This window comes from Microplitis mediator, chromosome 11 (assembly GCF_029852145.1).
Source record: "Microplitis mediator isolate UGA2020A chromosome 11, iyMicMedi2.1, whole genome shotgun sequence".
Taxonomy (NCBI): Eukaryota; Metazoa; Arthropoda; class Insecta; order Hymenoptera; family Braconidae; genus Microplitis; species Microplitis mediator.
In genome coordinates this window covers 11,172,432-11,186,415 of record NC_079979.1, presented here as the reverse complement: position 1 = coordinate 11,186,415, position 13,984 = coordinate 11,172,432, and the positions used below count along the sequence as shown (strand labels likewise).

The window sequence follows — 13,984 nt, the reverse complement described above, 5'->3', positions numbered from 1 at the left end:
AGACTAAATAAGAAATAATGATTTTGGCTGTTTTTATTTTTAATGAATGTTTTTAATTATCGTTGATATACAATTTTGCGTGTTTACATATATTAATATTTAAAAAGAGCATATTCTACGCATAAAAAAATAAAAATGTTAAAAAAATTTTTTTTTCCTTTGTAATAAGTCATTACAATTTTATCAAAAAAGTTTTTTTTTTTTTTTTTTTTTTAATTTATAGCTAGAAATTAATGATAAAATAAAAAAATTGAAGCAAGTTGAATAGTAATTAGTGATTAAGACATCGAGTCTACTTTAGAGAAGTAAAAAAAAATTGATTACTAGTATAAGTGTGTGTATATATATATATATATATATATATATTTGTTAGGCTGAAAATAACTGAAACTTTCGAATGCATGATTAATTATTATGGATCTAACATTCCTTCTAATAGTTGTAGTTATTTGTTAATTTATATATATTAATGTAATAATTGAGTTTTGAGAAGAATTAATTCATCGTTTTCTCGATAATTGTTTGCATTATCGACATTAAAAATTACAGTCAATGTCTTGATCGTAAATCATTTTTTCTGCTCAAGTTCTGGCACCGTCAATTTAAAAAAAGAATTTATATATATATATATATATAGGTATATATATATATTGAATAAAATTAAAAACTAATAAAATATACGTGTGTCAAACCTTTCGGTTACGTAGTTTCGCTTTAGCCTCTTTTAATAAAAGATCGAATGAGTCATCGTCATTATTGGACTTCAATGAACTCCGACCAGAAGTATATGAACTGTTTGGTGCTCCATCTAAACAAAAATTGAAAAGACTTTAATAAAAAAAAATTTTCATAATATTATCATTTTATATGAATATTTTAAATAATTTGGAATATCATACTTCAAGTAAAATGTTCATTTCATATTTTTTGTAAGAGTGTCAGAGTAATTTTTTCTCGTTTTTGGATGATTTGAAAGCCATTCAAGTAATTTTAGGAAACGGATGCAAATAATGGTCTACTAATTGTAGAAAAAACCGATCTATCAATTTAATTTTAAACTTTCCGTTAAGAAACTTGTAAATTTTCGAAAATTCGGAAAGTTATTGTTTTCACTCCGATTTTCGAAAATCGAGTTTTCATCAGATGTCAACGTTTTAAAGTCCTAGGAAGCTATTCTGATCATATTTAGAATGATGTTTGAGTGAGTGTGTGTACGTGTGTGTCTAAACTTGCTACAACTTTTCAACTAATGAACCGATCAGAATGGTTCTTGCGCCAATCGAAAGAGCTTGTTGGCCGTCGATTTTCCTGTCAATTTCAGAAAAAAGGCCATTCGGCAGCCGAATTGGAAGTAGATTTCTTATTATTTAATTTTTTTCACCTTTCGAATAAAAGTTAATAACGAAATAAAATTTTTCTTTACATTTTCTTAAAAATTCTCAAGATGATAAAACAAAAAAAATCAAAAAATTTAAAGTATTATGCCAAAAATTGAAGCTAACTAAATAAGCTTCAGAAGAATTTTTGATGATAATGCACTATATGTTTTGATTTGACGTTACTTAAAGATACCTATGCATACCCGGGAAAAAATGATCAGGCCTGACCATGCCTGTTCATGTATGATCAGGCCTGAAATTAGACCTGATCATGCCTGTTCATGTATGATCAGGCCTGAAATTAGACATGATCAGGCCTGATCATACCTGTCCATGCCTGTTCATGTCTGAGACGTTAAATACACTCAGGCCTGTTCATGGCTGTTCATGTCTGAAGCGTTATATGCGTTCAGGCCTGATCATACCTGTCCATGTCTGTTCATGCCTGTCCATGTCTGTTCATGCATGTTCATGTCTGTTCATGTCTGAAGTGTTAAATACAGTCAGGCCTGATGATACGTGTCCATGCCTGGTCATGTCTGTTCATGTCGGAAGCGTTAAATACAGTCAGGTCTGATCATGCCTGTTCAGGCCTGATCATGTCTGTTCATGGTTGTTCATGTCTGAAGCGTTAACTACGCTCAGGACTGATCATACCTGCCCATGCCTGGTCATGTTTGTTCATGTCTGAAGCGTTGAATAAGCTCAGGCCTGATCAGGCCTGTTCATGCCTGGTTATGTTTGTTCATGTCTGTTCACAGATATAAAAGTTTCTTGACCAAGAATCTATCACGTATAACCCGGGAAAAAAGGATCAGACCTGATCAGACATGAACAGGCATGAGTCTTAAGACTTTCAGTACTTGAAGTTCGTACGAGACCTATTTTTCAACTCAATCTCTTAGGTCAACAGGTAACGAGGCGAACTTTCAAGCGCAAGGTCCACGGTTCGAATCCTAGACACTCCCATATTTTTTATTTTTTTTTTCATTTTTATAGAAATAATTATATATAATTGTATATAGTTATGCATAATTATATATAATTATATAGGACCATTTTTTATATACAATTGTTTTACCAGAATGGGCATGAACAGGCATGAACAGACCTGATCAGACCTGAGCATGCCTGATCAGGCATGGCCATTTTTCATGTCTGATCAGGCCTGAAGACTCATGCCTGCTCATGTCTGATCAGGCCTGAACATTTTTTCCCGGGTATATTAAAACTATCGGACCAATGGTATTTCGGATCCTATTCGAAGAATTATGATAGATTATGGTTTTATTCCTCGAAAATTCTACCATAAGGACAAAGGCAATAATTTGCTTTCGATAAAATCCACTAATAAAATAATCTAAGATTAAAATTTGATTGTGATATATCAAAGTGTCATACTTGAAATTAGTACTAATATTTGAAATAAAAAGCCTATTAGAATATCAAACGAGGAGTAGATATAGAGAATAATATCATCATAACTAATGTTAATCTTGTTATTGATGTATCATATCCTTTATACACTGTCGATAAAACAAAATTGTATATACCCACTGAATTGACATGTTTGGATTTTATAAGTGTCACACTGCAATAATATAAATTTAAGTAGCTCCATGAATTTACTAAGAAGTAGGAGAACTAATGTAATAGCAAAATTTCATTAGATGAATAGCAAAATAAGTAATTTCATTGGTCTAGGCACATATATAGGCAAGCAAATTAAAGCTTATTTGAAAAGCTTTCAGATGAATTTGATATAAAGTCGATAAGTTATCACATTCAAAAGATATTGTGGACAGAATAAGTAAAAATATGAATTTTGGACATTTTGAAAATTTTGGAATGCTATAACTTCTAAACTAATCGACCGATTGAGCTCATTTTCAAACTCGAACAAGGTAGTCACCCACAAAATACGTATACTAAGTTTCAAGGCGATCGGTTTGAAATTGTGGCTATAATCAAAGTGAAAACTTGCATAAAATCAGTTTTTATAATATTTTGTAAATGTTCAAAACCATTTATCTATTAGAAAAAATGGTCAAATCAATGAGCTGTATAGTCAAAGTTGTAGGCAATCGAACGAGCCTTTACATAGAACAAACAAAAATAAGCTATCTCTTTCCGTTTGAAAGTTACATCCAGTTAAATAAGTAAACAAATTTTTTTTGGAAATTTTACAAAATTTCAATTAACCATAACTTCTAAACTTATTGGCGGAATTGGCTCATCTTCGAACTCATCCAAGGTAATCGTCCATAGAATAAGTATACTAAGTTTCATTTAGATCGGTGTAGAATTGCGGACGCTATCGTTGGAGAACGGCGCGTTGTATGATATATATATATATATATATATATATATATATATATATATATATATATATATATATATATATATATATATATATATATATATTAGAGTGTCTCAAAAAATCGATTTTTTTTTTTTCTTGAAGAACATTGAAAAATCGACAGAGTATCTCTAGACAAAGACCCTGTTAAAATATGAGACCTTAATATTAATATTTAAAGGTGGCGATTCACGATTTTCTATTTTCCATTTAAATAACGTGGGAAAAAAAAAATTTTAATTTTGGAATTTTATACCTCGGCGATAGCTTATTGAACAGATAATTTTTCCCCAAGCTGCCCAACTTTAATTTGGCTTGAATAATTAGTGTGCTATCTAGCTTGGGGAAAGTAGAAAATCTTAGAGGGGACGTTTCGAAACAAGCGGATAATTGCTTGTGGGAACCCGAAAGAAACAAGTGGAGTGGCCCTTTACATAGGGTATGGGGAGAACTTGCGTCCCACCACTAATCTATGCAAGCGGTTCACCAGAGCTGAAGTCTAGTACCATGGGGGCCCCATTTCCAAGCCCCATTTCGGTCAGAGTCTCTTTATTTCCTGGGATGGCAGGAATGGGGGGCCGAGTGAGGTAGGACTCGTGGTGGCTGTTGGTGAGACACCCACATGCAATGCATGCCTAATGGGTAAGTTAATGTGAGCTTATGCTCATATTTCGCTTTTATAATATATGGTGGAGTTGATTATAAAAATAGGGACCACACGCAACGCGAGTATGCCCAAAAGGGCGAGGAATCGGCTTCCGGTCGGCGGAGGTGGACTTAGGTCCCGTTACATTAATTAATTGAACAGATAAGTTGCGGGTGAGGCCTACCCGCGGGTGAGACCTACCCTTTTGACTGTCTTAAACGGCGAGTGGAAGATCTCCGCCATTTTGTGCCTCAAAACATCATGGCGTCCACAAAAAACTCGTAGATTAGAGATCACTGAGTGATGGATGAGGGTATGTGTTTATAATGGCGTATCTGAAATCTTGGTGATTATATTCCTAAGTGGAGGTAGCCCTTATGGGTTGGGGAAGAACTTGCGCGCCCCACCACTTAACCTATGCAAGCGGTTCACCAGAGCTGAAGTCTGGTACCATGGGGGATCCATTCCAAGCCCCGCTTTGACCAGAAATGGGAGAAGTGTTTGGGTCCGAATGAGGTCGGACTCGTGGTGGTTGTTGGTGAGACACCCACATGCAATGCATGCCTAATGGGTAAGTTAATGTGAGCTTATGCTCACATTTCGCTTTTATAATATATGGTAGTGTCAAAAATAGGGACCACACGCAACGCGAGTATGCCTAAAAGGGTGAGGTATCGGCTTCCGGTCGGCGGAGGCGGACTTAGGTCCCGTTACATTAATTAATTGACTGTCTTAAACTTCTAAGGTATACAAGCCCGTACAGAATATTATCACAAGCTATAGTTAGCAAATGATAATCACTTGGGGATGACGGTAGAGGGCAATCTTTATTAGTTGCCGTCCTACGATTCAAGTGGGATAATGTGGAAGAAACCCTTTTAGGGTAATGAGTTATGCTGCAACTCACCACTTATCTGCAGCCTGTAGACCAATACAGGGAATTGGTACCATGAGGGCCCCGTTCCAAGCCCCATTTCGGCCAGAGTCTCTTTATTTCCTGAGATGGAAGGAGTGGGGGGCCGAGTGAGGTAGGACTCGTGGTGGCTGTGGTTAGATACCACACGCAATGGGGATTTTTGATTATACCCCCGGTAAATGTCCACTTTTGGTTCCGACTGAGAGTGTCGTCTGGGTGGAAGAGATGGGATTACGCAACGCGAGTATGCCCAAAAGGGCGAGGCCTCGGCTTCCGGTTGGCGGAAGCGGACTTAGGTCCACGTAACATTAATTAATTTGAACAGATAAGTTCAGGATATAATTTTGTAGGGAATTGAACGCTCTACAGAAAAAGTCTCTTTTCATTTTTTGATAAATCCATCTGTTCAAAAGTTATTGGAGCTCGAAGTTAGCTCGAAGTTAGAGTAAATTTCGAGATCTTTTTACTTTTCCGGCGAAACTATCGGACTTATCATAAAATGTCATGAGATCTTATTTGTAGACAATTTTATTTCTTGCAAATTATCATTGATAAATTTTTTTCAAATTCTGCATTGTTTTCTAGTTGTTTCCATTTTAATACCAAGCTCTTAAAATCGATCAGAACACTACGTTTTTAGAAGCTTGGCATTAAAATGGAAATATATATATATATATATATATATATATATATATATATATATATATATTAGGGTGCTTCGTTTCCGGCGAAAGTATTTTTTTCGTTGCTCATCAAACAAAATGTTGTTTTTTATGCTGAAACAAAAATTCCTGCCAAGTTTGAGCTCTTAATTCCAATCCTAAGTACATTCCATTTGATTTCAAAGATTTCCCATTTAAAATACACGTAAATTAAATTACTTTTTTTTCAACTTTCTAATACTCAGCTACGTTTTATGATATCGACGCGGTTTTGGTCGCGAATTGTAGGGCATTTGGTGTTTTTCAAAAGTGCCCATAGTTACTTAGCTTTGATTCCAGCTGTTTTACTTGTGTTCGTTGCGAAAGTTATTTTTCCTATGAAATTGACCTTTATTGGCTTGCAGAACGTAAACCAATGAAAGTACATTAAAAATGCTAATGGAAATTTTTTAGGAAATTTTATTTCCTTCAAAATGAGTTCTATGAGTCAAGTCGCTCAAGTCCATGGTTTCCGAGTTATAGTAATTTTAATAATTTGAAAAATAAAATATCAATTGTAATTGTTTTTTTTTATATTTTATTTTTCATATTATTAAAATTACAATAACTAATTTTAGGTTAATCTAATTTTTGGTATTTCCGTCATATTTTTGATTTTTATGATATAGTCCGACTTTGAGGACATCTAATATATAGCTCTTACCATCTCAAAAATCTAAATGTTATACATCGATTTCGGGTACATGTGCGATAAATATTTGACTTTGAATATATTTTTTGATGTTGTACTTTGATTTGAGCGACAGTGTTGTAGTTTCTCTTGTTTTATTTCCTCTTAAAAGTTAACTGATATATAATGCCATACGTTAATTTTAAAATTTATTCTTTTTTTATTCAGGTTGTGCATGTTATTTTCAAATTATATAAACTTAAATAAATTATACAGTTCTTAATAAATAATTATATTAGAATATTTTTGAACTTTCAAGAATCAAAATTAATTACAAGTTTGAGTTCATGAAAATTGGACTTGAACGAGTTGGAAGTAGAGCAGAATTCTAGACACTTCTCATGGGTTCCTTATTCTCTGATTATTTTTGTGTAACAATTATTTTGAAGGCTCCTTTTGCTTCAAATTTCCCGAGGCATCAAAATTTTTAATGGGCCCGTTTCACCTCTCCCGTTTCTATATATATTAACTATTGACATTTTGTTACATGATACTATGACTTTGGCGACTTTTCTATCTTAGTATTTCTTGCGATATGAATATATATAACTATATACAGGTATATATATATATATATATATATATATATATATATATATATATATATATATATATATATATATATATTATATATATATATATATATATATATATATATATATATAGTAATATATGATCATACATAAAAGTGAACATGGAAATTTCATACATCTCAAATTCTATATATGACCATATGTTACTTTATTCGGACATATATAACAATACATGGGAATATATAGTTTTCGATTATTATTGTATATGAATATATAAAACTATATACAGGTATATATAGTAATATATGGTCATACATAAAAGTGAACATGAAAATTTCTTACATCTCGATATCATACACATCGAATATCAATCAACCAATTTTTACTGTAATAATAATAATCAATTAACCAATATCATTATGTTTTGCTTGTTTAAAAGTGATTATATTCTTTCAATCTTAAGTAGCACAACTAAACTTCGTTGTAACTGTCAGTCGCATAGCCTAGTCGTCAAAGCTTCGGTCTCTCGTACGGAAGGTTCCGGGTTCGAATCCTACTGAAGCGGGTGCGGTCATTAATAAGTCTAGCGTTTTTTCTCTGAATTAAAATTTCTAATTCGATTAGGAATTCAATTATTCGCAGGTCTGATAATCTTTGCGTTGCGAAAATAATTAAAAAAAAAAAAAATCTTTTAATTCAGTTAAAATTCTTATACATAGTCATATCAAGTCATATATGGCCATATCAAACTAGATATAGTCATATCAAAATATTTATGCCCATATATTGTCAATTTCTATACATCGTCAGGTCAAGTTATATATAGTCATATCAAGTTATATATGACCATATATAATTCGTTTTTCTCAGGATATATAAACTTTTGAACCAAATGTATTTTCTGACTCAGCTCGTCGAGCTGAGTTTAGAGGTAGCAAAATTTTTCGAAAATTCCATCATGAGGGCAAATACAATAGTTAGATTTTTATGAAATCTACTAAAAAGTATCTTAAAGCTTATCTAAAAGCTTCAATTCATGACCTTAAACTTTATGGTTTGACCATTTCTTTCAATAATTTGATAGCCTTGAAAGTTTAGATGAAATCAAAAAATTTTGAAACTATGGTTTTCATTTTTCATAAATTATTTATTTCCCGTTATAATCCAATTTTGTCAGTTGTATTTTATTGTAAGCAAGATAATCTATCAATTTCACAGCTATTTTATATTTTAAAAGTATTTCTTTCATTACTTATGATGTTTTAAATGTACCTTACGCCCCATGATTATAACTCGTCTTGTGATACATTTTATTATGTATGTATATTTTCGTTTTTCAGCATATAAATGTACACAAACATTAAGCAGACTTTAAATGTAATATCAATAACTCGGTCTATAGATATAATCACGCTTACTCGAAGCTAGTTTATCAATCCGAGATTTTAGTAATATGTAATTAAATTAGTATCACTCGTACATGTGTATATATAAATATGGGTCATTCCACCAAAAAAAATTATTTTTACGGGGCAACCCTCGTCGATTTAGTTCAAACTATGTGGAGTCGTTCTATATATTAAAAAAAAAATTCTCTGAAAATTTGAGCCTTTTATATGCAGCTGTTTTCAAGTTATGATTTTTTGAATTTTTTAAAAATTTTTGTTTTCAACTTTTTCATTAATTTTTTTGAAGGAAAAAATTTTTTTAAAAAAATTAACACATAACAGTTTTTTGTAGGAAAAATTCTCAGCTTTCCAATGAAAATATCCATTTTTCATTTTATGTTACAGAAGACCTTTTAAAGTTCTATTAAAGAGGAAAAAAGGATTTTTATGACTGTGCGGCGCTTGATACATCTAATTTGATATTTTTTTCTGAAAGCTGAGACTTTTTCAACATATTTTTTGTTTAAACATAATCAATAATTATTTAAATGCAAGTCTTTGATTTTATGGTTTTAACAAACTGTAATAGTTTATTGTGTGGCAAGAGATGAAACAAAACGATGTCAGACGAGAGTAAAGTAGGCTGCCCGAGCCATAGGCAAAAGTTGACATTAACTGCAATCTGAAGTCGTGTTTCATCTCGTGTTACACACTATTTTTTCATAATTACCTGCATTGAAAATTATTTTCAGTGTCAGCAGCCAGTTAGAATCAAGTTAATTCAAGACCAATGGTGTGATCAACCATTAGTGTACGCGTAACTTATGATTTGCAATTTATAATTAAACAGAAACCATAAATACTATTTATTATTTACATAAATTTTTATAAAACTTGATTACAAAGTCAGAACTGTCATTAACGCAGATGACATCAATAGTCTGAAATCACTATTGAACAAAACACAAAAATCAAAGTTAAAATTACTAATTCCTACACTTGAAACATTGATCCTGTATTATGAAAAATAGTTTTATAATTTTTGTTTTCAGAGCTTTACTGCAGATACATACCAGAAAACATATCCTCACACCGCAAAATTTATATATCCGGGATATTCAAAATTTTACCAGCGTTGATTTCACTGTTATAACCAACCCTTATTAAAAGAAACGACTTAAAACGATTGGAAAAAAAATTTTAAATACTTTTTAATGCTTTTGAATACTTTTGAATCACCCTTTTTATGGGCATTTAACATTACAAATCGTTTCGGATCGTTTCGTTTAATCAGGGAATGATGACTTTTCATAGAAAATAAATGTTTTAGACGTACGATACTTGGAGTCAAATACGGTGAAAGAAACACAAGCAGTGCACCCTATCTCACCTATTGTTGATAGCTTAGAATATATTTGTGTTAAAAATGTATCAACATCCTCAAAAAAAAATAATAATTAAAGTCTATTTAACATAGAGAGTTTATATTTTATTGAATTTTGTTCAAACAAAAAATATGCACATCGTGAAAATTACATATAGTATGAGAAAAAGTCTTAGCTTTCAGAAAAAAATATCAAATTAGATGTATCAAGCGCCGCACAGTCATAAAAATCGTTTTTTCCTCTTTAATCGAATTTTAAAAGGTCTTATGTAACATAAAATAAAAAAAGGATATTTTTATTGGAAAGCTGAGAATTTTTCCTACAAAAAACTGTTATGTGCTATTTTTTTTTAAAAAATTTTTTCCTTCAAAAAAATTAATGAAAAAGTTGAAAACAAAAATTTTTTAAAAATTCAAAAATCATAACTTTGAAACAGCTGCATATAAAAGGCTTAAATTTTCAGAGAATTTTTTTTTAATATATAGAACGACTCCACAAAGTTTGAACCAAATCGACGAGGGTCGCCCCGTAAAAATTATTTTATTTGGTGGAATGACCCATGTACACAACGAGACCAAACAAGAATTTTTTTACATTTTTTTTTTTTACGTTTCATTCGGGGGTTTTTTTTTTTTTCGTTTTTCGGAAAATTTTTTTTTTTTTTCCTCTTTACCTTACATTTACTGAATAACTAACGCAAAAATGAAAGAAAATCCGAAAAAAATTAATTTTTTCATTTTGGTAATGATTACACAATTAAAGGAACAAAACTTGTTCCTTTAATTGTTTTGCAAAACTTTGAGCAATCGAACCGGACCAACGGTTCAATGGATCAATCTGAAAATTTCCAGGGTTTTTGGAGGTACATTAAGCTGTAAAATTACCTGGCAACATTATTTTTTTTATCGATATTTGCAGAGTAGCGATGAGTTGACTAAAAAACCAGAAAATGGCCATTTTTTGTGGGTTTTTCAAATGGATATCAAGGATGAAAAAAAATTTTTTTTTTGAAAAAATCGAAAATGGAGCTTGTAGGGAATTTATTCAAGTTTATTAAACTGCCCTTTAAATTACTGTGTGACCATTACTTGCTGAGATATCAATAATCAAAGACAAAAGGCTCCTTTTTCATTTAAAGGCTGATATCTCAGCAGCAAATTGTCGTACAGAGAAACAAAAAAAGCAAATTGTAGCTGAATAAATTTCCTAAACGAGCCATGAATTCGTTTTTTGAAAAAATTTTTCCCGGCCCCGTAGACCTAAAAAACAAAACCAAAAAATTTAGAAAAATTTTGTCTCGACTTTTTTCTTATAATTCCGCAAAAACCGTGGCTCAAAAAAATATTTTGCTGGAAGATCTTCAAACTAGAGATTTCAAGCTTCAATTTGCTTTTTTAATTTTTTCGATGCGATCATTTTTCACGAAAATACAGCCTTCTAAAAATCACTAAAAAATTTATAAAATTTTCTTGTTCCTTTAATTTTTGGGATAAGTGTATAAGTATACTAACAATTTTTGAATCGCGGATTACGAATCTCGGATTGAAAAACTGACCTTCAAAAATTAGTTCAACGCTAGTAAAAATGAACAAGGGTTGCCTTCGTTTTAAACTTAGAGCGGGCTTGAGAAAAAATCAGGGCAGTGTTGAAAATTTTCGAAAAATCTATCTTCCACTCTGGCTGCCAGATGGCATTTGTTTTTTTGTATTTTCAAATCAATAACTTTTATTTCTATCTTTATCTATTTGAAAAAATCTGGGCAACGGTTGGCCATGCGGGCCAGCCCCAAAACTTTCCGCTGCTTTCAAACTCAAGGAACTCAAAAATACTCTTGAATAGGATCGTTTATTTATGAGCTTTTCGAGCTCAAAAAAGTGACATTACATGTTAAAATTTGGAAATTTAAGAATCGAGAATAATTAATGAACAAGCTTTTTTTAAATTTTCATTCACGATTTTATTCAAGAAAATAAATGTATTCAGGCAGAAATCAATGTAAATGATTAAAATAAGGATTTTAATAAGTTTTGACGTTAAGATCAGAGTGTTAATATATCAAATATTCGAGAAAAATATTAAAAACAGTGTTTTTTAAATTTTATTGTTGATGATATTATTTAAAGAACATTACATGATGTGGTAATCGAAAGAGACCATGAAGACGAACAATTGGTATGATTTTGAACACATTTTAGTACATCGCATTATTTATCCACGAGAAATAACATAAAATGTTAGTTTTTAGACTTTTCGATGTCGACATCTTTGGAACTAACCAACCGATTTTGACGTTCAATGTAGCAATTGACGCGTTTTATTGAGTTCTAGAGCTGACTTGATTTAGGAATTGATCAGATAAGTCACTTCAAAGATAATTGAAAATAAAAGGCCATTCGGCAGCCGAAATGGAAGATAGATTTTCCAATTAATCTATATAAGAAGTTTCATACATACATATCTTGTGATTCATGTTAGTGTATAGTAGGGTGGGTTGAAAAAAAACTTTTTTTTTGTTTTTCTTAGCATGGGGGTAGAATTTGTACCTTATAAAAAAAAAAAAATTTTCAAGAAAAAAAAAATTGTTTTACTCAACATTTTGAGGTGGCCCACTTGTTTTTTAAATAAATAATTGATTAAACGGGGTAGTTCCAACGAAAAAAAAAATTTTTTGTCCAAAATCGTGGAAAACATCTAATAATTGTCGAATGTGATTTTTTTTTACTTCACTTTAATTTTAATTCAAAGGAAAATGCTTTTCATTTTTGGATTTTTTACTTAAATTATAAAAATAATAGGAAAAAAATTTTTTTAACTTCTGACTTTCAATTAGCTTTCAAGGGGACACCCTACAGATTCTAGAACGCCATGTAATTTTTTTCGTTGGGGCTACCCCATTTGATCAATTATTTATTTTAAAAACGAGTGGGCCACCTCAAAATGTTGAGTAAAAAAATTTTTTTTTTCTTGAAAAATTTTTTTTTTTTAACGGTACGAATTCTACCCCCATGCTAAGAAAAACAAAAAAAAGTTTTTTTTTCAACCCACCCTAGTGTATAGTCATGATATGAAATTAGGCTCATTTTCTAAAAATGAGGGTAAAAAAAGACGACGACTATTTTCGATAGAGAACTTCAGATAGTTGATTTGACAAAACATTATATAGGTAATGTATCAAACTAACCTTCACATAAACAAAATATAAAAAATTTAATTAGTATGAGACCATAATTATAATCGCTATTACGATGGCAAGATCAGTTATAATTACAGGAAAACACAGTAAAAAATATTGTGTTAAAATCAACACAATCGGTATGTTAGAAACGGTCCACACAATATTTGTGTTATTTGTCAACACAGACTATTTGTGTTGAATTTCAACACAAAATTTGTGTTAAAATTTCAACACAAAATTCGAGTAATATAAGAAGTAACTCCAACACTTTTTAAATGTTAATGATGACACAAAAAAAATGTTAACTTTTATTTTTGTACCACGGATTATTTTTAGGTTATAAAAAGTGTCAACAACTATTATTCAACATTGTGATAGTAAACATGATCCTAAAGTTAGCAGACAGTTAACAATTTTTGAATTTTTTTATCAACAAAGAAATCGATTACGAAAAAAAAAAAAAATAAAAAATAAAAATATGTGCATGTAGAAAAATAAAAAGGCTACAGATGTAATTTTTTAAATATTTTTTTTTTTCAAACTTTACGAATCATGAACTTTGTCAACTTGTTTTTTTCAAGTCCGACTAAACTCTGATTAAGAAAAAAGATTTGAAAAATATTGATAATATCGATTTTTGTACTAGGTAACAATTTTAAAGTGTTGAATAGAAGATCGATTAAAAATTTTAAAGTAACACAAAGAATTGTGTTATTGTGTTGATTGAATTGTGTGAATTGTGTTGATTTGACACAAAATAATCAACACAAAAAATTTAACACGGACCGTTTTTAACACAGATACACAGTAT

General features: G+C 30.8%; 1 protein-coding gene across 7 annotated transcripts in view; it reads right to left on the bottom strand.

Annotated features, from left to right (window-relative positions):
- Window positions 1–233: 233 nt before the first annotated feature.
- The window catches only part of LOC130677396 (uncharacterized), a 55,073-nt gene continuing 41,322 nt past the window's right edge, over window positions 234–13,984 (bottom strand). For 5 of the 7 annotated variants that reach the window (XM_057484143.1, XM_057484146.1, XM_057484144.1 and 2 more), the window contains one exon: window positions 234–808. In XM_057484143.1, the coding sequence (XP_057340126.1) occupies window positions 687–808 (122 nt within the window). In that variant the 3' untranslated portion in view covers window positions 234–686. The remainder of the gene's footprint in view (window positions 809–13,984) is intronic. The other 2 variants (XM_057484141.1, XM_057484145.1) reach the window with 1 other exon arrangement.